This window comes from Thamnophis sirtalis, unplaced genomic scaffold (assembly GCF_051295495.1).
Source record: "Thamnophis sirtalis isolate CommonGarterSnake01/CBP01778 unplaced genomic scaffold, rThaSir2_p1.2 scaffold_4, whole genome shotgun sequence".
In the NCBI taxonomy this organism is placed as follows: domain Eukaryota; kingdom Metazoa; phylum Chordata; class Lepidosauria; order Squamata; family Natricidae; genus Thamnophis; species Thamnophis sirtalis.
Window position 1 is genome coordinate 107,733,211 of NW_028261384.1, and position 23,776 is coordinate 107,756,986.

The 23,776-nt window shown below is 37.7% G+C and overlaps 3 protein-coding genes across 3 annotated transcripts; all 3 read left to right on the forward strand.

Moving 5' to 3' along the window:
• Nucleotides 1–6,500: 6,500 nt before the first annotated feature.
• LOC106539586 (olfactory receptor 10C1-like) lies at nt 6,501–7,445 on the forward strand. Its single transcript, XM_014054395.2, has one exon. It carries the CDS (start codon nt 6,501–6,503, stop codon nt 7,443–7,445), a length of 945 nt encoding a protein of 314 aa, XP_013909870.2.
• Nucleotides 7,446–11,715: 4,270 nt separating this feature from the next.
• LOC106539585 (olfactory receptor 11L1-like) lies at nt 11,716–15,026 on the forward strand. Its single transcript, XM_014054394.2, has 2 exons — nt 11,716–11,724; nt 14,073–15,026. The coding sequence occupies exon 2, from the start codon at nt 14,175–14,177 to the stop codon at nt 15,024–15,026; it is 852 nt and encodes a 283-aa protein (XP_013909869.2). The 5' UTR covers nt 11,716–11,724; nt 14,073–14,174.
• Nucleotides 15,027–20,247: 5,221 nt separating this feature from the next.
• On the forward strand, nt 20,248–21,839 carry LOC106539584 (olfactory receptor 10AG1-like). Its single transcript, XM_014054393.2, has 2 exons — nt 20,248–21,158; nt 21,776–21,839. Exons 1-2 carry the CDS (start codon nt 20,248–20,250, stop codon nt 21,837–21,839), a joined length of 975 nt encoding a protein of 324 aa, XP_013909868.2.
• Nucleotides 21,840–23,776: the final 1,937 nt, after the last annotated feature.

The following is a 23,776-nucleotide window of genomic DNA, read 5'->3' on the forward strand; positions in this document are numbered from 1 at the left end:
CTGAGAGATGGAGTAAGTAGCCAATCTTTGGGAGGGAGCATCAATAGCTACTCAGTCTTGGCGGGATTGAGTGCAAGCTTGTTCGTTCCCATCCAGACCCTAACAGCCTCCAGGCACTGGCACATCACTTCAACTGCTTCACTGAGTTGGCACAGGGGGGACAGATACAGCTGTGTGTCGTCTGCATATTGGTGGTATTTAATCCCATGCCGGCATATGATCTCACCTAGCGGGTTCATGTTGATGTTAAATAGGAGGAGGGACAGGACCGAACCCTGCGGCACCCCATAATTGAGGGGCCTAGGAGTCAATCTCTGCCCTCTGACCAACACCGACTACGACCTGTCCGAGAGATAGGAGGAGAACCGGTGCCTCCCACTCCCACCTCCCGCAACCGCCGCAGAAGGATACCATGGTCGATGGTATCGAAGGCCACTGAGAGGTCAAGGAGCACTAGGATAGAGGCATGGCCCCTATCCCTGGCTCTCCAGAGATCATTGATCAGCGTGACCAAAGCAGTTTCTGTGCTGTAGCCAGGCCTGAATCCAGACTGAAAGGAGTCCAGATAATCGTTTTCATCCAAGGACCGCCGGAGTTGAAAGGCCACCACTTTCTCAACGACCTTCCCTACAAAGGGGAAGTTGGAGACTGGACGATAGTTACTCGAGATGGCTGGTTTCTTTAGGAGGGGTCTCACCACCGCATCCTATAGGAGGAGCGGGAAGGATCCCTCCCGGAGAGAGGTGTTAACTATCGTCTGGATCGAGCCATGTGTCACCTCCCGGCTGTTCGCGACCAGCCAGGAGGGGCACGGGTCCAGTATACAAGTGGAGGCACTCACCGCTCCCCTGGCCTTGTCCACTTCCTCAGGAGCGACAAGTTGAAACTCAGTCCATAAATTCCACTCAAGACCTTCCCCCTGTACCTCGGCTGGCACTGAGCAATTGGAGTCCAGGTCTGTCTGAATCTGAGCGACTTTATCCACTAAAAACTGAACAAATTCCTCAGCTCTACCCTGTAAAGGATCATCCGCGTCCCTCCCGTTCAAGAGGGAACGAGTTACTCTAAACAAGGCGGCTGGGCATGATTCAGCAGATGCAATAAGAGTGGCAAAATGCGCACATTTTGCCGCCTGTATTGCCACAAGATAGGCTTTGACATCGGCTCTCATCAGTGCTTGGTCTGACTCAGAGTTACTGGCCCTCCAGCGGCACTCTAGAAGTCTCTTTTGGCACTTCATCTCCCGGAGTTCCTCGGTAAACCATGGGGCTCTCCTGGATCTGCTACCTTGGAGAGGCCGTAAAGGCGCAATCTGGTTTAGAGCCCCCGCTGCTGTATTCCAGGCAGCAACCAAGGTCTCTACTGGACTGCGGATGAGAGCATCAAGTATTTCTCCAAGCGCTGTCTGAAATCCCATAGCGTCCATCAGGCGCCTGGTGTGGAACCACCTAATTGGTTCCTCCTCCCTACAGTGGGGGATTGGTTTCTGAAAGTCAAGCCTCAGTAGAAAGTGATCAGACCATGACAAGGGCAAGATCTTAATACCCCTCAAATCTAGATCATGTCTCCACTGCTCCGAGAGGAATACGAGGTCAAGTGTGTGACCCGCTGAGTGAGTCGGACCCCGAATTACTTGGGTCAAGTCCATGGTTGTCATGGAAGCCATGAACTCCTGCACTCCATCAGAGTGCTCGCTGAGCGAAGGCAGGTTGAAATCCCCCAGTACCATAAGCCTGGGGAACTCGACCGCCAGCTCGACTACTGACTCGAGGAGCGAAGGAAGGGCTGTTGCTATGCTGTTGGGAGGAAGGTACGTTAACAACAAGCCCACTTGACCCACAAGGTCCAATTTCACTAGCAAGGACTCACACCCGACAAGCTCCGGAGCAGGGATCCTACAAGGAACTAAAGACCTTCGGATGATGATAGCCACTCCCCCACCCCTTTCTTGGAGTCGCGGCTGATGAAGCACCTGAAATCCTTCTGGGGACATTTCTGTGAGGGGGACTCCTCCCTCCGGGCCCAGACAGGTTTCAATAATACATGCCAGGTCTGCCCCTTCGTGTAATATTAGGTCCCGGATGAGGGGAGCCTTGTGAACCACAGACCTGGCATTTAGCAATAACAGCCTGAGACCAGGGCCTTGACAACTCTCGCCATCTGGCCTTGGAGTGGAACTAATAGGGCCGGAAGGAGGGATCGCTGTGACGTAGTGGACCCTCCTTCCCCGGTAATGGCTAGCCATGAAGTTCCCACCATACCTGCCCCTCCCCATCATGACCACAATGTTCCGGCCCACCCCCGTGTCTGCAGTCCCCATTCCCACCCCTGTAGCAGCCGCTCTCTCCCGCAGGCCATTTAAGTCAAGCATTCCAAGACTGGGATTGGGCCTGGGCCCACTAACACTTCTGCCGTAGCACTCAATGAAGAAGGCATCAGGTTGTAGTCCCAGTCCTCTCAAACATACACATCCATACACCCAAGCAATCCCCACGTAGCAGTTAAGAACACAGAGTACAACAATAATAGATTAATAAAAAAGTGGGCTCAGTCATTCAGTCATACACATCCCATACACTCCCCATACCATTAAAAATTGTGCAGCAGTAAAAATTCGTACAAGGCTCGTACTAATGTGGAAGAGGAAGTCTTAATATTCCTAATCTTCTCCTCTGCAGAATCCAGCAGGGAGGGCAAGGTCCAAAAGTCTGAAACAGCTGGAAAGTTAATGTCAGTTGGAGGGACGTAAGAAGCAAGCTCCCTGCCCACGTCCTCTTCGTCCCCTGCTTTCTCTTTATGCAGAGATTGAAGCGCAGAATAGTATGCAGGATAACAAACGGGAATCTCAGGGAGGCCAGAGATGGATTCAAAAGTCCCAGCTCACTCCAAGATGGTGGTCCAGAGGACGAAGGCAGGGGCAGGGATGGTCAGAAGGCAAAATGGCCATGGATGGCAACAGTTTCAGCAGCGAGAGCCGAAAGGCCGGTCATGATGGTCAAATGGCCGGGATTGCAGCAGTCGGAGTGCAGCCCCCCTGGCAGTCAGAATCCAAACCGAAAGGACTGCGTCCCCGAGGGAAGGGGGGGATGGAAAAGGGGGGGAACCCCTCTCAACAGCTGAGCCGTGGCGTTCTCAAGGAGGCATCAGCGAGCCAGCGGACCATCGGGCTAGCAACCCCAACCCTAAACCCTAACCCTAAACCCTAACCCTAACCCTAACCCTAACCCTAACCCTAACCCTAACCCTAACCCTAACCCTAACCCTAACCCTAACCCTAACCCTAACCCTAACCCTAACCCTAACCCTAACCCTAACCCTAACCCTAACCCTAACCTAACCTAACTCTGACCCTGACCCTGACCCTGACCCTGACCCTGACCCTGACCCTAATCCTAACCCTAACCCTGACCCTGGCACTAACCCTAACCCTAACCCTAACCCTAACCCTAACCCTAACCCTAACCCTAACCCTAACACTAGCCCTAACCCTAACCCTAGCCCTAGCCCTAGCCCTAACCCTGACCCTGACCTTAGCCCTATCCCAGCAACAGCACAGCAGCTGTTGTAGCAGTCAAGGCGACGATAGCAGGGTCGCCCCCCCCCAAGACGGACCTCAGAACAGCTGAGACTGCAGCATTCTCACAGCCATGACGTTCTCACAGCGGCTTCAGTGGGTTGGCGGGCCAGCGAGCCAGCCAGCAGGACAATGGTGGACGTGTCAGCCAAACAGTGAAACAGCAGTCGCAGGCAGATTCAGGGCTCCCCCAGAACAGCTGGGTCAGAGCGGCAGTCACAGCAGGATCGGGGCTCCCCCAGGCATCCACAGCAGAATCAAGGCTCCCCCAGAACAGCTGGGCCACAGTGTCCTCCAACAGCTGAGCCGTGGCGTTCTCAAGCGGCATCGGCGAGCCAGCGGCACAACGGCGATTGCAGCAGTCAGGCAGCAGTCACGTCGGGGCTCTTCCAGAACAGCTGGGCCGCGGCGTCTTCCAAGCGGCGTCAGCGTCTTTCGCGCATGGCAGCTTTGGAGAGCAATATCTCTCCAATTCACTGCCAGCACCACAAAGCTTATCACAAGATAGTACATTTGTTTTAGTTTTTATTCTCTTGTGTCAATTAATTAGTTTGATGTAACAAAGTGCTACTTTTATAACACTCTCATCTATTCCTCTACAGCATTTTTGCATTTTTGTTAATCTTTTGTAACAATAGTGTTTGTCTGGAAGTTTTCAGATTCCCATATGCATCACCATCTAGAGACCTCTTCTTTTCCTTTAGGATAAACCAAATTAATTTGCACAGTAGGGATTGTGGCCTTCAATATAAGAAAAATGCAAAGTTAGGATGCTGTCTTTTTCAGAAATAGTGTTCAATTCAATTTTACTTTAATTAGTCCTTTTATTTAGCTAGTCCAAAACCAATACTAGAGATCAAGGTAAGATTCCATAGACAATCTGGGGCAAAGGATAAGAGAAAGTCAAAATTTGCTCTCTGAATGTCAGACTCCTACAAAGCTAATTCAATTTTTTTCTACACAGAAAAATGCCATAAGAAAGGTGTGGTACTTTTCCAGACAAAAACTTTTTGGAGTTTTTCTTCAGTTTTCTTTTTCAAGGGGATGCTATACGCCAATACTACATCTTCCTGTTTGTAATTCTGGCCATCTAAACCTTCTTTCAGAATGATCTATTCCATTTAATTCCATCATTAACCATAAAATTTTATTTAGGACTCTTTTGAGTTTTCTTGAGGTTAAGTTTTTATTTTTTTTTAAATTGTATTTTTATAATAATTTTACCAAATTGTTGAATTTGCATTGATGGTTCTTTTTTAATAAAAGAAAAGTCAGTTACAGAATAGATGAGCTGCTAATATATCAGAAACAGTTTATAAATTTGTTATTTGGCTGGAATTCCCAACTTACCTTAAAGAGGCAGGGTTAGAGGTAAGAACTGTACTGATTTGAAGTTCTAGATCAAATTTCTGATTGGATACTATTTTGAAACCTAACCTTATTTTGTTCTAAGTTATGTTGTCCAATGCATTCATTCTGAAGTAGCCCTCAGAATGTCTAATGCAAAATAACTTAAAGAAGGGAAATCATTCACAATGGGAAAGACTTCATGCTTCCTAGAAGCATTGCCTAAGATTGCTTACTGTATAAATATTTAGAAATTGCTATATAAAATGTGAAAATCATGGGGACACCAGCATATAGTTTTGCTGAAGTGTTATTACACATTTTGAAACATTTTTCCCAGACAGGAAAAAAGGAAGCTACAAAGCATGTATAATACATATAAGAAACACTAATGGATTGCCAACATTCAAGGCATTCTACCAAGCAATAAAAAAGTAGAAAACTAAATATACTTATTTAGTGAATATATACTTATTCATTAGTATATAGTGTACAATCCAAATACTAAACAGAGTGAGATACTTTATTAGCAATAAGGTCCTACATGAACAAGCGAAAATGAAAACTTAAGCAGAGCAGTTATATGAAATAATGTACAATATTTGAAGAATATGATTGGAGTGATAGCACAGCAATTATGAAATTGAAAATAGCTGTGGGAAGGAGAGTGTATTTTCATATTTCTTGTTCTGACATAGTCATGAATACAGTGCTCCCTCATGAGTTCCAGTAACACCCAAGATTCCCAACCAGCAGTGCTTAAATGTTTCCTAAAATGAAAACTGTGAGAAATATAGATGACAACTATCTGTGTTAAGTGACTACAGACTAAATTGCTGCCTTTAATTCATGCTATCTAATGTGAAACAAGACAAACTGATTCTCAGGTTTTCACCTTGTAACATAATGTATAAGATAAACTGTGAAACCAACTCAGCAAGTTTTAATTTTACATTTCTATTGCAAATGAGCACAGTCTCAATGAATATATTGAGACATATTTGTGGAAATTTAAGTCAGGATTCAAATAAGTATGTATCGTATTTCAGAAATGGGAAGAGAGCCTTTCTTTAGAACAGGAAATATTCTCTAGCTGAGGTAAGTAAAACCTTGTCAATCTTGCCTGATGTGAAAAAGACAAACAAATCAGTTTGAAGAGGGAACTAATTTCCTCTCGCTCTCACTTCCTAATTTTAATTAGTATAGAAAGTAATGAATGGATCGCTATTTTTTGTTCATTTTTGAATGATGGTTATTTAACCGAACACATGGCTTAACTTCCACTGAATTTAATGAGATGTTCCCAAAATAAACAAATATCAAAAGCCAATAAACTTTTATTTTTTAGCCAAAATATTTCATTATGCTCACCTTTTGTTCTCTTTTTCTCAAGCTTCATATGTTATGTTGCTGTAGTTTCTAACTACAAAATTGTTGACAAAAATATTATAACATCATTCACTTTAGCGTACTGCATTTTTATGTTTTATAACTGTGATAATTACTTGTCATAAAAAGATAAAAACTTAATATATAATTTCTGAGCAGCTCAAATAAATTAGATATCACATTTGCAGGAATGGCAACAGAACAAGATAACCAAACAGAAATTACGGAATTCAATTTGCTTGGATTTGTAGGGCTTGGAGAATTGCAGTTTCCTCTCTTCTATCTTTTCTTGATTATCTATGTTGTTACTGTGCTTGGGAACATCCTCATCATTTTGCTGGTTGTTACTCATCCCAATCTTCATACCCCCATGTATTTCTTCCTGAGTAATTTGTCTTTCCTGGAGATCTGCTACAGTTCAAGCATCCTTCCAATGATGTTGTCTAATCTCATCTATGGTGGAAGGAAAACCATTTCTATAATGGGCTGCATGATGCAATATTACTTTTTTGCCATTTTGGCAGTTGCTGAATGTTGTCTCCTAGGGGCAATGTCATATGATAGGTATGTAGCAATTTGTAAGCCGCTGCATTACACATTACTAATGAATAGCAGAATTTGCCTCCAGTTTATAGTTGGATCATGGATTCATGGTTTATTTGTTATGAGCATAGTTTTATATTTTATATATCAGTTAAAGTTCTGTGGTCCCACTGAAATTGATCATTTCTTTTGTGAATTGAATCCAATATTAAAGCTTGCATGCAATGACACCCACTTGATTGAAATAGTAACTATTTCTCTATCTGCTATATGTATCTTGCTTCCTTTCTTCTGGACCTTGGAATCTTATATTTTTATTATTTCTACTGTAATGAAAATGCCATCTGTCAGTGGAAGGAAAAAGGCTTTCTCAACCTGCTCCTCACACCTCATGGTGGTGTCCATTTTCTATAGTACCTTAATGATTGTCTACATTTTGCCTAAAACAGATGGACTGCGAAACATTAACAAAGTATTATCTCTGTTTTATACAATCCTGACCCCTTTGTTTAACCCCATGATATACAGCCTACGAAACAGGGAGGTGAAGGAGGCCCTTAGAAAAGCAGTTGCTAAATTGTGTACAATTTGAAGGATGCACCAATGTAATCTATTATGACTTTTTTTTGTTCATGTTCTTGTCCCAATAAAACCAAAATTTGGGGTTTTTTGAGGATAGCATTATAGTACTAGATTTTCCTGCAATATTATAATAGATATTAGGAACATTAAAGAATTCTGCCATGAGTTTGTCTTATCAGAAAAAGCCAGAGCAGGTTTGGATACACAAGTGAATTTTTTATTGTTCATTCTACTCTGAGAAATAAAGATTTTTATGGGTTTCATGTTAAATGTATAAAGTACTTTGAAAGTTTCTTACAATTTTGAACTTTAAGAAATGCGGCATATTTAAAAGAAGAATTGTAGGTAAAGGTAAAGATAAAGGTTCCCCTCGCACATATGTGCTAGTTGTTCCTGACTCTAGGTGATGGTGCTCATCTCAGTTTCAAAGTCAAAGAGCCAGCGCTGTCCAAAGACGTCTCTGTGGTGGTATGGGTGGCATGAATCAATGCCGAAGGCACATGGAATGCTGTTACCTTCCCACTAAAGGTGGCCCATATTTTTCTACTTGCATTTACATGCTTTCAAACTGTTAGGGTGGCAGAAACTAGGACAAGTAATGGGAGCTCAGTCCGTTATGCGGCACTAGGGATTTGAACTGCTTTATGATTCAGTGTCTTAGCCACTGAAGCCACTGCATCCTTCTGAATTGTAGAGAAAGACTCCCCCCCCCTACGTGCATAATTTCAATGATTCAGGAAATGATTATTTTAAGAAATGTGTTTTCAAAAGCATTAAAGCACAAAATGTCTTGAATGGGAGGATGGAGGGAGAGGTAGAATTGCTGCTGTGTTATGATTTTTTCCCAGGCAAACATATGGCCTTTACAGAGAAGAATTTGAAAGACTCAATAGGAAATTTCATGGCAGTCTCAAAGATGCTTCTATTGGAATGATTGATCAGTTATCAGCAGAGACTCTGTTTTATAAAAAAAACCTTCCATAGTTAAGAATTTTTCACTTGGGAATATTAAGTGCTTTTTACTTGGAAATACTTGGAAATATTAAATGCTGATTCATCCTCTTTTGTGCCTTCTTGTTTTTATATTTTGAATTAGGGTTTACATATTTGTTTTTAAATTTAATATGCTGCACAGGATCATAGCTTATGAGATAGGCACCCACATACATTTGATAAATAAATAGCATATATGTTTAATTATATATTTATCACTCTGTGATAGATACAAGTGTGTATAATAACAGTTTCACTGTATTAACCATAATATATTATGGAAAAATGATAAAATATTTAACAGCAAAATATTTGTTTATTAATGTTTTTCCTCCAATGATCCTGAATAAATAAAAGAAGCCAATCTTCAAAATCTTGTTTTTGCTGTTACCCAATCAATCTGCTCCTACATTTGTTCTCCGATTATCAATGCTGATCTCCAAACTGATGCCTCCAGATGTTTGGGGATTACAACTGTTAGAAGTCCAAATCAGCATGGCTTCTCGAAGTATAGGTAGTCCTTGCCTTACAATAGTTCATGTAATGACCATTCAAAGTTACAACAGAACTGAAAAATGTATGACCACTTTTTCACACTAAAAACCATTGCAGCATATCATCGATCACATAATCAAAATTCAGAACTGACTCTTATTTATGATGTTTGCAGTGCTCCAGGATCATGTCAGCACCTTTTGTAATCTTCTGACAAGCAAAGCCAATGGGGGGGGGGAGCCAGATTTATTTAAGAACCATGTTACTAATTTCAGAACTACAATTATTCACTTAACACTATAGCAAGAAAGGTCATAAAACTGTTAACTTATTTTTCATTTAACCACAGAAACTTTGGGCTCAGTTGTGATCATAAATCGAGGACTATCTCAATAGTAGTAGTAGTAGCAGTAGACTTATATACCGCTTCATAGGCCTTTCAGGCCTCTCTAAGCGGTTTACAGAGAGTCAGCATATTGCCCCCAACAATCTGGGTCCTCATTTTACCCACCTTGGAAGGATGGAAGGCTGAGTCAACCCTGAGCCGGTGAGATTTGAACCGCTGACCTGCTGATCTAGCAGTAGCCTGCAGTGCTGCATTTAACCACTGCGCCACCTTGGCTCATATAGAGATTATAATAGAGATTATCGAGAAATCATTTAGACCATCAGAAGCAAGCCATCTCTACACTTCTCTATTAAAATAATACTTTTAAACTGGTGAAACTGTGTAGATCTAGAAATTACTCAATGATTTTGAAGTTATTCAGTGAAGACCTACACTAGTTTAAAGCAAGAAAAGTTGCATTTATTTGTCACAGAACAAGAACATCAATTTAGCACAATGACTGAAAATGGCACTCTGTATGGAATGGATAAGAACAAGTATTTATGAGTACAAAGTACTATCCTAGAAAATAAGGATGGATGTGTTGAATAAGTCATTCCCCAGAAATTGATTGGACTGCTTCAAAAGAAGATTGTTGTTATTAATAGATAACAATGAGAAGATGTTGTGTGGACTCTTGTCATTTCTTTGCATTAAAAGAACAAATGGTGAGAGTCAGATGAGGACAGGGATCTTTATTCAATAAGCTGTTACTGCAACTGTTTCTTATCTATCCATCACTCTTTAACATATTAATAAATTATCTATTTGAAAGGATGGAAGGGAACAGCAAATTTTCAGATAACACCAAGCTGTGGAGGTGTTACAAAATATTTTGGAAGGTAATATTTTGGAAGGTAGACCAAAGTTCTTTAGAAGAATCTTGACAGACCTGAGCATTGGGCCATATCCAACAAGATGCACTTCCGGTACAGAATAGATGGTATCTGCTCAATAGTAGCATTTTGAAAGGGATCTAGATGTTCTAGTGGGTAACCACTTAAGTCAGCAATGTACTGCAGCTGCCAAAAACCCCAATGAAGTCTTAGGCTACATCAACAGAGGTGCAGCATCAAGGTCTCAAAAAGAGATAATACTGCTTTATACTGCACTACTAAGGCCACGATTGGAATACTATGTCCAATTATAGCCAACATGATACAAAAAGGATGCTGATACTCTAGAAGGTATACAGAAGAGCAACAAGGTTGAAAAGGGTTCTTCAGGCTAAGCTGCAGATGATGAATGGTTAAGGTAAATTAGGTGTGTCTAGCCTATCAAAAAAAAAAAGAATTAGGGGATTACATGACAGCTGTCTTCCAATACTTGAGGCACTGTCATAGAGAAGAGGAGTGTATTTTTTCTTCAAACCACCTGAGGGAGGACAAGAATTAACAGGTGAAAGATTATTAAAGAGAGATTCAACCTAGAACAAAGGAGGAATTTCATAACAGTGAGAACAATTAACCAATAGAATAGCTTGATCCCCGGAGTTGCAGTTTTCCGTAGACTAGACAGCCATTCAAGTTTCCTGCTTTGATCAGGGGGTTGGATTAGAAAATTTCTATGGTCCTTTCCAGATCTATGTTTCTATACCATTATTAAACAAGTAGATGATATGGAGACTTGATCAATAAAATAAAAAGGAGAACTTTATCTTTTCAAGATGTAATTTAGATAGAATTGAGGCTATGTATTTCTTAATAAAAATAGTTTTTTCTTCAGATTCAGTCAATGCTTACTATCAATGATCAAACCCATTTTCTGCATCCAGAGAAATCAATAAGAGTTTGTATTTATTAGCTCTCTATTTTGGTTAACGAATATAGTCTGTAATAAAAATCTTACTCAAATTGAGATCTCCAAAACTATAGTATAATGGCTATATTTAATATAATTTCCTATGCGAGATAAAAATGATGGGAGGTTTCAAGATAGAGAATAATTCAGATTCTCCATGTTTAAGATATACTTTTGCTATACATACAGGAAAATATTCAGAAAGCCCTCACCCATACCACCATATAAAAAGAGCATAGCAGAATATCAGATGGGTCAGATTGTATGATTCATCTGTTTGCATAACAGATGGGTGATCCATATTTACTTATTGTTTATTTTGGTCATAAACCAGCATAAACTTTTCTAATATAGTATAAGAGGAAATATGGTTGACTGGAATCCTATCCAGTCACATATTCGATTCCTGCAGTAGGTAATGCTAGTTCAGGACTTTTGGCTACAATTTACCACACATTGAGTAAGTTCCAAGTTGGGGAAAGGTGACTTAGAGTCTGAGCGTAACTCCGATAAAGGTATTCTATGCTTCTTGCTATTAGTGTGAAAGAAAATGGCCAAATATTTTGCTTCTTGTGTACATCCAGTAAAAGCAAAGTAGAATTTAAATGGTTCTGTTTGAATGGATCACAGACAATTGAAGAATGGCCTGCTATGTTTATTTTTAAAGGATACTATGCATGTCAAATGAAACTTGTTGAGAATTGTTAGAAGGAAAATGAATGTAATCAAAAGAGATGGGAGTTGGTGGACCAGAAATAGATTAATGCTTGAGGTATGGCTAGTAAAAAAGCATATACATACAATATATTGTTATGTCAAAGCACCTGGTATGGACAAATATGGGAGGGAGCATACTGCTTCCCTTTTGCTTTTCAGCTCCACCCTAGGAGCCTTCCAGGCTGAAACTATTTTTATATTTCATTTTTTTTTGCTGATAAATAAATGAAGACTATATTGATCTATTTCAAGCTATTTAGTTCCCATCAGTTGGCCATACTCTTACTGGGATTTGAAAGGCTATTTTACATGTTAAGCAGTTATATTAACCTCTAAGCCAGGATATGGCTAGCTGATGAGAACTAAATAACTCGAAATAGTCTCTCTTCATTTATTTATCCCAAAAAATATTATTTATTTATTTATAGATGGAGGGGGAGGGGGGAGGAAGGGAGGCAGGGGAGCTTAAAATTGGCTCTTCTCTTTCAGAACTTGATTTCTTTCTACCCTTTTTCTCAAACTTTTTACCCATGGAAGTCTCCTGAAAATTGAAGACCAACTTGAGTGACAGGTTATTAGAAATGATTTGATTGAGTACTTCTGGATTCCAGTTCAAAAGCACTAGGTTTCAAATGAAGAGGGGAACTATTTCCTTGTGCCATGCACATTTTTCTCTAATGTATTTCAGCAATGAAACTTGCATTAGAAATAGCAATGATGTTACCATACCAAAATAATGTTCCTGCTTGTTTTCATGTTTTTATAAATTATGCATGCCAGGCTATCAAAAACATAACATACTTATTTTATTTTCTCCTACTCTTAAGGAGCATTTTTGGAATTTTTCCTACTTTTCATCTCTAGCACGAGTGTTTTCAAAGGAGCTGTGTTTGAAAGTTTTTAGATTCCCTCATGCATCATCATCATCCAGAGACCTGTTTTCTCCTCTAGGAAACCTAGTTAATTTGCACAGCAGGGACTGTGGCCTTTGATATAAGACTAATGTAAAGTTAGTATGATGTCTTTTTTGTGGGCAGTGTTTAATTGTATTTCCTTCAATTACTCCTTTTATTTACATCAGTCCTGAGCTAAACCCAAATGTAAAGGTAAGATTCCACAGAAAACCTGGCACTGATGGTAAGAAAAACTTGTTTTCTTATACCCTCTTATTACTGAATAGCAGACTCTTGCAAAGATAATTCATTTTCCCCCCACATCTTTTTGCAGAATCACAGGAAGGTGTAGTTTTATTTTTCAACCTGACAGGAAACGCTATGCTGCAGCATTGAATCTGGCCAGCCAGACCTTCTCGCAGAGTGATCCAGTCCATTTAATTTCACTGTTACCATAAAATAAACTTTATTTAAGACTCTTTTGAGTCTTTCAAAGGTTCATTTTTTAAAAAGTTATATTTTTATTACCATTTTACAAAATATTTGAACTAGAACTGGATATTCTGTTTTGATAAAAGAAAGCTGTCAATGGAACATAGAAGAGACAGAGAGGCAATAGTTGATATTTTAACATGTAGCAATGGTTCATAAATTATTTCTTTGGCTAGAAATTCTTGGAACTACAGCCCTATCCAAGGAACTGCTATAAGAGATAAAATTCTTGAAAAATTGTTAGCCAAGAGTTATAACGTTATAAAGTTGTGGCAAAATTTCTTCCTGGATGTTCTTTAAAAAAATAGCACCACTCCATCCTGCCCCACACAAAGGGGCTTCATGCATTTTAAAAGCAGTGCTTATGTAATGGAGGCTACTTCTGACAACTGTAGAATTTGGTATATAAAATAAGAAAGGGTAGAAGACAACTGCTTATCAGTAAATCAGTAAGAACAAATCCTCTGATTTTCACTTTTCTAGTTAATGTAAAAAAAATGAATTAATTGTCAAAGACGTTCATCTTCGGATGAAAGTTATTTCATTGAACACGTGACTTAACCTTCACTGAATTCAATGAAATGTTCCCCAAATTAAAATGAAAACCCAACAAGCTTCTTTTTTCTAGCACAATATCTGACTTAGGTTCCCTGACCTCCTTATGCTCTCCTGTTTGTTCCCAAATAACTTTTTTTCAGATGCACATATGTTGTGCTCTTGTGGCTTGTAACTACATAATTTTAAAAACTGCTTCGTAGCTGTGATTGTGGCTTATAAGAACTGCATAAATAATTTCTGAGCAGCTCAAATATATTTTTTTTGTATCATATCTGCAGGCATGGCAGAAACAGAACAAAAGAACCAAACAAATATTTCAGCTTTCTATCTGCTGGGATTTGTTGGACTTGGAAATCTGCAGGTTCCTCTCTTTTATCTTTTCTTAGTTATCTACATTATTACCATGGTGGGGAATATCCTGATCATCCTGCTTGTTATGAATGATTCCCATCTTCACACCCCCATGTACTTCTTCCTGAGTAATCTTTCTTGCTTGGAAATCTGCTATAGTTCTGACATCCTTCCAATGATGCTGGCTAATCTCTTGTATGGTAGGAAGAGAGCCATATCTGTAACTGGTTGCATGATGCAATATTACTTTTTTGCTATTTTAGGAGTTGCTGAATGTTGGCTACTAGGGGCAATGTCATATGATAGGTGTGTAGCAATTTGCAAGCCACTGCATTACACAATACTTATGAATGGCAGAATTTGTCTCCAGTTTATAATTGGATCTTGGATCAATGGTTTATTTGTTATGAGCATAATTTTATATCTGATGCATCAACTGAAGTTCTGCGGCCCCAGTGAAATCAACCATTTCTTTTGTGAACTGAATCCAATATTAAAGCTGGCATGCAGTGACACTCACTTTATTGAAGTAGTAACTTTTTTCATATCTGCTATGTGTATCTTGCTTCCTTTCTTCTTGACTTTGGCATCTTATATCTTCATTATTTCCACTATAATGAGAATGTCATCTGTTAGTGGGAGGAAAAAGGCTTTCTCAACTTGCTCCTCCCATCTCATAGTGGTGTCCATTTTCTATAGCACCTTAATGATTGTCTACATTTTGCCTAAAACAGATGGACTGCGAAACATTAACAAAGTATTATCTCTCTTTTACACAATCCTGACCCCTTTGTTCAATCCTCTGATATACAGCCTACGAAACAGGGAGGTAAAGGAGGCCCTTAGGAAAGCAGTTGCTAAATTGTGTACAGTTGGAAGGATGCACCACCATAATCTGGAATGAACATTCTTTTCATGTTATCTTATTCCCCAATGAAATGAAGATTTGTATTCTTGAGTACATAATCACATCAAAAAATTCTGTTTTGATTATGTCCTCCTCACTTGTGACATCCAAAGCCAGATGAATGGCATACACGTGAATTTTATTAGTTTTACTGTGAGAAATGAAGATTCTGATGGAATCTACTCATTATTTTTAAAGGGAAAGCTTGGTATCCACACATTTAGAAGGAAAAAAAACACTTTTACAGTAAGGCCTCCCCCCTCTCCCCCTTCTACAGAAACTTGTTTCTTAGGAAATATGCTCATGGCTGTTTCAAAGCAGTCTTGAATGGGATAGGTGAGGCAGAAGCAGTTTTGCTGGTGACATTGACAGCACTGAGTTCTGACCCTTCCCCATGTAAACATCTAAACTTTATAGGAAAAAGTTTGGAAGGAGCAGCAGGAAATTTCATGCCAATCCTAAAGTTGTTTTTTATTGAAGTGACTGAATATGAACAAAAGAGGCTATACTTTATATAAAACTTCCATAATTGATAATGTTTCATTTATAAATATTAAATGTTGTTCACTTGGAAATATGCTTTTTGGTCTGATTTATCAACTCTTGTGCCTTCTGATTTCACTTTTTTTTGTATTTTGTGTTTTTGTTTTGTCATTTTAAAAATGTATTTAATAAATAAGAACATTTATTAAATGTATTTCACCCAGTGTCACAGCTTATGAGATAGGCAAGCATATACATTTGATAAATAAAGTGTACAGCTATTTTTATGATCCTATGTGTCACTCTGCAATAGCTACTAATATAAATAATTACTGATATGCAATATTAGCTATAAAGTATTAGAAATAATGATAAGATATTTCATAGCAACATCACTGTTTTAATTGACAGAGATATTCACATTCTGTCTCCAGTCCACCTAAAAAAGTGAGAGAAGCAAATATTCAAATTTTTGTTTTTGCCACTACCCAATCATTCTGCCCTCTACATTTTGTCAAATTATCTATGATGTTCCACATACTGATGTTTCCAGATGTTTAGAGATTATAGCTGTCTAATATGCTGGCTAAGGCCCCCCCTGAAATTGGTTGCAGTTACTTCAAGAGGAGGTTGGTGTAAGGAGTAACCAAGACAATAAAAAGAGATGGACCATTTCTTTGCACCTGTGTGCTCTTTTGACCACTAGAACAAATGGGGAGAGACTGGATGGATATAATTTAGATAGAACTTAGCTTGTTCTATCTTCATACATTCCTTAAGAAGTGTAGCTTTTACTTCATATTGAATTAATGTTTAATAGCAATAACATTTAGACTTATATACCACTTCACACTGCTTTACAGCCCTCTCTAAGCCATTCACAAAGTCAGCATATTGCCCCTAACTATCTGGGTCCTCATTTTATTGACCTCAGAAGAATGGAAGACTGAGTCAACCTTGAGCCTGGTGAGACTGCTAAACTGCTAGTAATTGGCAATCAGCAGAAGTAGGCTGCAGTACTGAATTCTAACCACTGAGTACCATAGCTCTAAATGGCTAATTCTATACTCTGCATTCAAAGGAACTTCTGTTTCTTTTAAGGAATATATATAAATTCTGTTAAGGAAGATAAGAATCTATTTAATTCAATTCAAATCTCTAACACTAAGTGTGTGTGTGTGTGTGTGTGTGTGTGTGTGTGTGTGTGTGAGAGAGAGAGAGAGAGAGAGAGAGAGAGAGAGAGAGAGAGAGAGAGAGAGAGAGAGAGAGAGAGAGAATAACAATGCATGTACTATATATTGGAGACATAATTTAATTCCTAACATTTAAGTCAACTTACTTAGTAATAGGAAAAAGTAGGATATGAAATATTAAGGAAAAAAGACAATGGCAAATCATTCCAAAATCTTGCCAAGAAAAGTTCAGGACTTATCCAGCATCACTTGAGGATACACATGGACACTCCTATATTTAAGAAGCATTACTGACTTTTTAAAAAACTCTTTAAAGTAGCAATTGTATATAGAAAGAGGCTTTGAATATCTGGGAGTTTTCAAATTCCCCAGGGCATTATCATTTAGAGTAGGGGTGTCAAACTCATGATGACACATCCTGTGAAATATTGCAACATTCCCCCTTTTCACTAAAACATGGGTGGACATGGCCAGCATATGACACATCTGGCCAATGGGATGTGAGTTTCACATCTCTGATCTAGATACTTGTTCTCTTCCTCTGTGAGTTAATTTCTACACTAGAGGCTGCATCCTTTTATACAGGATAAATGCTAAGTTAGGATTTTTTTTTAGAGGAAGTCAGTTAGGTTTCACTTTAATTATTCCTTTCATTGAGATCAACCATGAGGTAAATCTAGGCACCAAGATAAGATTCTATAGCAAATTTGATGCTGATGGTGAGAGAAATCTGAAAGCTTTTGCAGAAGTAATTATATACTATATTGTAAGACTGTTATTCCTCTTTATGCTGTTGGCCAGGAATATCTTTAAATTCAAAATGATCATGTCAAATTCCACTTTACCTAGAGCATACATCAAAGGCAGAAAACATGTCCTACTACCAGCAGATAGTATTGGAATACATAGATTTAGGAGGTACTGTGGTGTCTTATTCTAGGTCACACTTCCCCAGCTTGGTATTTTCTAGATGTCTTGGAAATAGAAGAGCTGAAATTCCTCAAATCACATTTCTAAAAGGACTGGACTTTGTGAGTGGACTGGATTTAAATCAAGCATGAATATAAGAATAAGGAAGAAGAGTTACTCATCTCAACACGTGATGCAACTTTGGCCCATCTGTTTTCTAAATATTTTCTTCTTACTGAAATGTCCAACTCTTTGGGGATTTACAGGTACCCAAACTCCAACCAGCTTGGCCCTTTGAAATACTTTGAGATGTAGTACTAAAATATTGAGAAGACCACAGTTTGGGAAGGCTACATGTTGGAAACAGTGTACATTTATTTGCACTTTTTTGATTACTAGGGCAAATGGGGTAATGATAGAGATTTTCAGATGCTGTTCCTTTGCCTGTTTCTCACCTGCCTTACTACTCTTAACTAAGGAGTCGTTTAGACTCACAGAAGCAAGCCACCATGGTACCAAGCACTTATAGCTCAACATAACATTAATAGTTTCCCTGTTATCAGGTGGTTTGGTAAAATATGCATGTAAAGCCTATCACAAGCATATCACATTTGTTTTTCCTCTCCCGTGTTCAATTTCTTCTCCCAAGAGTTATTTGAGTCTTTCTCTTATTCTTGAGAAACATTTTTGGCACTTTTGCTATTTTTTAACTATAGCAATAGTGTGTTTAGAGAGCTATGTTGTCTGGCAGTTTTCAGAGGTCCCTGTGTATCATCACATCATCTAGAGACATGCCCCCCCGCCAGGATAGACTAAGTTAATTTATACAGTAGAGACTATGCCTTTGCATATAAATTAAAACCAAAGCTAAGACAGTGTCTTTTTTAGAGACAGTGTTCAGTTGGGTTTCATTCAATTACTCCTTTTGTTTACATCAGTCATGAATGAAATATAAAGATCAAGGTAAGATTCCATGCAGAACATGGTGCTGCAGTGAGAGAAAATCCTCACTGAATATTAGACTCTAATAGTTAATTCCACGATATGTGGCTGGACTATTATTCCTGGATCTAATATTGGACAAATAAATCTTCTCCCAGAATGATCCATTTTTTCCAAAAACAAAATGAATTGTGATTTAGAGCTCTGTTCAGTATCATTGAGGTTAGTTTTTAATTTTTTTAAAAAATGTCAATTTTTGTTATTCTTTTATAAAATCAGTAAACTGCTCAGATTTTTTTTAAAAAAGAAAACCAGCATTAAAGAATAGAAGTTTCACTCAGGGAATGGAGGATGTATGAACGTATAGCAATAGTTCATAGTCTGGTACTCTGGCTGAAAATTCTGGGAACAGCCATCCCAAAATATCTAGCAGGTGCTGAGTTAGAGGGAGCTACTTTGATAGAGGATGTTTCTTGAAAAAAAAATTAGTAACCAAGAGTTATATTACTCTAAAGTTTAATATCAAATTTCTAAGTAGAGACACTTCCAAAGTTTTAGTTCTTATTTTTCTCAGATATGCTGTGCAATTTATTAGCTCTTAAGTTACCCTCAGAATGCCTATACTTCTCCCATTCCTCCAGCCCCACAAAGGGAAAGATTAGCTATTTCTTAGGAGCAGTGTTTATCTAATGTAGTTTATTGCTTATATGTTTAGGACTTTCTATGTGAAATATGAAAAAGAATGGGGACATCTGTGTATAGTTTTTCCCAGATGTACAGCTACTGATTACTGCACATTCAAAGAATGTACACTTGAATATTTTGTTTGAAAATTGAGAGAAAAAAATGGCACAAAACTTGATAATATACATGTGAGATGCTGTTTTAAGATAGTTTTCTTAATAATAGGAAAATATAGGAAATTAAACATTAAATGTAAATATTGATTCCAAGTTAGAAATAGCAATACATACCACACTTTGCATAAGTTTCTGAAACAAACCAATGGCAGAAACAAGCAGAACAATTATCTTGTGAGAAAATCTTAATTAGGATATTTACTGGACGAATATAATTGGGTTAACTGGGCAGTGAGCATATTATGAAAACACTACTGATATGAAACAGTGCAATTTCAAACTTTTCTTTGCTCGTATATTTACAAAGTGATTCTTTCTCAACTTCCTTCCTTCTTTCCTTCCTTTGCCCCTCCCTCCCTCCCTCTAAATTACCATTTCAGTTCATCATAAATATGATACTGCATTTGTAGAAGTCTGGATCAGGATTCAAGAAAATATGGATCACATCTCAACAGAAAATTATTGAAAATGTAAAATATTCCCTTGCTCACCTAAGTAATTGTGACTCAACTGAAAAAACTAGGCAGAGTCAATTCAGTTGGATATCAGATGAGGGACTCACAAGAAACTAAGGAGAGTGGGGCAGTGACAAATCAAGGGGAAAATACAACTACTTTCACTTCATAATTTTAATGCAAAATTAAACTATGGGTTGTCCAAAACTTTTTATTGATGTTCTGAATGAATGTTAATTAATAGAATGATAGCATAAACACTATTTCCACCTACTTTACTTAACTCGCACAGAGTTCAATGAAATCCCTCCAAATATAAGGACTGCAGTAATAATTTCTGTGAACTTGAAATAAATTTAGTATTGTATTAGCAGGCATGGCAGAAAGAAAAGAAGAGAATCAAACAGAAATCACAGAATTCCATTTGATGGGATTTGTAGGACTTGGAGATCTGCAGGTTCCACTCTTCTGCCTTTTCTTAGTTATCTATATTGCTACTATGGTGGGGAATATCCTCATTATTTTGCTGGTTGTTACTAATCCCCACCTTCACACACCTATGTATTTCTTCCTGAGTAATCTCTCTTGCCTGGAGGTCTGCTACAGTTGTAACATCCTTCCAATTATGCTGGCTAATGTCTTGTATGGTGGGCAGACTACAGTCTCTGTAACTGGCTGCATAATGCAACATTGTCTTTTTTGTCTTTTGGTAATTTTTGAATGTTGCCTCTTACTGGCAATGTCCTATGATAGGTATGTAGCAATCTGCAAACCACTCCATTACACAACACTAATGAATGATAAAGTTTGCATCCAACTCATAGTTGGATCATGGATCCATAGTTTATTTGTCATGAGCATAGTTTTATATCTCATGTGTCAGTTAAAGTTTTGTGGCCCAAATGAAATCCATCATTTCTTTTGTGAATTAAATCCAATATTAAAGTTAGCATGCAGTGATATTCACTTGATTGAACTTGTCACTATTTCATTATCTGCTCTGAGCATCTTGTTTCCTTTCTTCTTGATTTTGGTGTCTTATATTTTCATTATTTCCACCATCATGAGAATGTCATCTGTCAGTGGCAGGAAAAAGGCTTTCTCAACTTGTTCATCACATCTTATAGTGGTGTCCATTTACTTTAGCACCTTAATCATAGTCTACATGTTGCCAAAAACAGATGGGCTGCGAGAAATCAACAAAGTGTTGTGTTTGTTTTATACAATTGTGACCCCTTTGTTCAACCCCCTGATATACAGCTTACGAAACAGGGAAGTAACAGAGGCACTTAAAAAACTAATTGCTACCCTGTTTCTCCAAAAATAAGACCTCACCAGATAATAGGCCCAATTGGGCTTTAGAGCGCATGTGCTAAAATAAGCCCTCCCTGAAAATATTGCAACATAGCAGCAGCCATGAGGTGACCACACTCACTGCCTCCTGCACCTCAAAAATAACAAGACCTCCTCAAAAATAAGGCCAAGTGCTTATTTTGGGGATCAAAAGAAAATAAGACCCTGTTTTATTTTCTGGGAAACACAGTAGATTATACCTTTTCCTTTGAAATATCTTTTTTTAATGTATCATTTTTAATGTATTTCTTTAAAATAATGTAAAATTGTGTGTGAAACTATTTTTTTAAAGTATGATCACTGAGAGGAATTGCTAAGAATTGTCTGGAAATCTTTTTTTAGATTTTTAAAATGTTTTTTGTTCCTTTATTTTTTTTCTATTTCCCTTTTTCTTTGCCTCTTCTATTTCTTTCTTTTCTTTTTTAAATTACATTTGCTATATATTTTTCTTGGTTTAGACAACAGTATATGTTTTAGAGTACATGTTAGAGAGTTTCATGTATTTTTGTTATACACATAAATTCCTTTAATGGGAATTATTTTAAAAAATATTTTAAAAAATCACTTGCTAAATTGTCTACAATTGGAAAAATGCACCACTGTAATGTGGTTTAAACAGTTTGGACATTTTTAGATTTGTTATTCTCTAATAAATCCCAAATTTGAGATACTTTGAAGACATCATACATTTCTTTATTGGTCTAAAATGGTATATTAGAGATTATGGACATTAAAGAATTCTACCATGCACTTAGCCTTCTTACCTAAGAAAGTCAAAAGATGGTGATAGTTACACATGGGAATATTGTTGGTTTTCATGGTACTCTTTAAAAAAATAAGCTCTGGTAAATTGTAATTGATTTTGTTAAATGTATGAGGTGTCTTTTAACTTCGAATGGAACACATTTAGAAGAAACTCTTTCAGGAGTATCTACTTGCTACACTATGAAATAAGATTATGGTTGTATCAAACAATATGGTATTTTGAGAGTGAGAGACAAAGAGAGAGGTAGAATTGCTACTGAATCTGCAAATGTTGAGCTATAGCCCTTCCACCATTGATTGTCTGGCTTTTTTAGGAAATAGTGTGGAAGAAGAGACAGAAAAATTCTATCTCTGTCACTCTGTCACTTCATGTCAGAATCTGCAGTGATTCTGGTCAACAGCACCTCTTTTTTTGTAATATAAATTTATAAATGTAAATTTAATAAAATAAAAAAGAAATAAATCCTTCCCCAGGCAATTTTCCACATTGTTCAATTTGTACTTTGTTATTGACAGAGCCAATAATTTTAAGTTCTTACACTATAATACCAATATTTGATATAATACATTATGCATGATAACTTTTATTGGGATCATGTAAAAATGTTTTATATGTTATAGAGATTTGTGTATATCTAATGTATTAGGTAAAGATCTGTGTCCCAGTGAAATCAATCATTTTTTGTTGATTTAAATCCATATTAAAGTTCATATGAAATGACACTTGTCTGAACTTGTAATTATTTTGCTATCAGTTCTGTGTGCTGTGCCTCCTTTCTTCTTGACTTGGGTTCATATAGTCTCATTATTTCTAACATTATGAGAATCTTGTTTGTTATGGGAGGCAGAAACTCTATTCTTCATATGTCGTAGTAATAACTATTTTTTAGCACAAAGATCCACTTTTGTCTAATGGTTAAGGCATCAAGCTAAAAATGGGAGATTGTGAGATCCAGTCCAAACTTAGTCATGAAAGCCAGCTGAGTGATTTGGACCATTCATTCTCTCTCAGCCTAACTCACCTCAAAGAGTAGTTGTAGAAAAATTAGAGGAGGGAATTTTGTTGATTGTTACTGATCCTCACTTTCACCCTGATATATTTCTTCTTAGGTACCACCATCATTCCTGCTACAATTCTAACATCCCCCCAATAATGCTGACTAAGCTCTTATATGGTGGAGGGGGAACAATTTTTGTAAGTGGTTGTATGATACCATTTTTTGGTGCTTTGACAGTTCTGGAATGTTATCATCTAGCAGCAATGTCTTATTATAAGTATGTAGCAATCTGTAAACCACTGTATAACAGAGCACTAATGGATTATAAAGCTTCCCTCCATCTTATAGCTGGATCATGGATCAATGTTTTACTTGTTATGAACATAATTATATATCTAATTCTTCAATTAAAGTTCAGTTGCCCCAATGAAATTAATAATTTCTTTTGTAAATTAAATCCAATATTAAGGCTAGCATGCAATGATTCCCAATTGATTGAACTTGTTATTATTTTGTAATCTGTCTTATGTATATTGTCTCCTGTCTTAATTTTACTTCTTTACTTTAGTATGCCATCTTTCTATTTTTCTACCATTATGAGAATGTGGTCAGTAAGTGGGATACAAAGGGTTTTTGTAACTTGCTTCTCACATCTCATGGTTGTGACATATTTTTAAATAATACAATGATGATTATCTACATACTTCTCAAAATAGATGGACTAAGAGAAATCATTGAAGTCCTGCCCCTATTTTATACCATTCTGATATCTTTGTTTAATCTGTTGAT

Coding starts and splice junctions, on each gene's coding strand:
- LOC106539586 (XM_014054395.2), top strand. CDS start 6,501: ATGGCAACAGAACAAGATAACCAAACAGAAATTACGGAATTCAATTTG.
- LOC106539584 (XM_014054393.2), top strand. CDS start 20,248: ATGGCAGAAAGAAAAGAAGAGAATCAAACAGAAATCACAGAATTCCAT. Junction 21,159..21,775: donor AACAGGGAAGTAACAGAGGC/ACTTAAAAAACT, acceptor TTTTAAAAAATA/TTTTAAAAAATCACTTGCTA.
- LOC106539585 (XM_014054394.2), top strand. CDS start 14,175: ATGGTGGGGAATATCCTGATCATCCTGCTTGTTATGAATGATTCCCAT.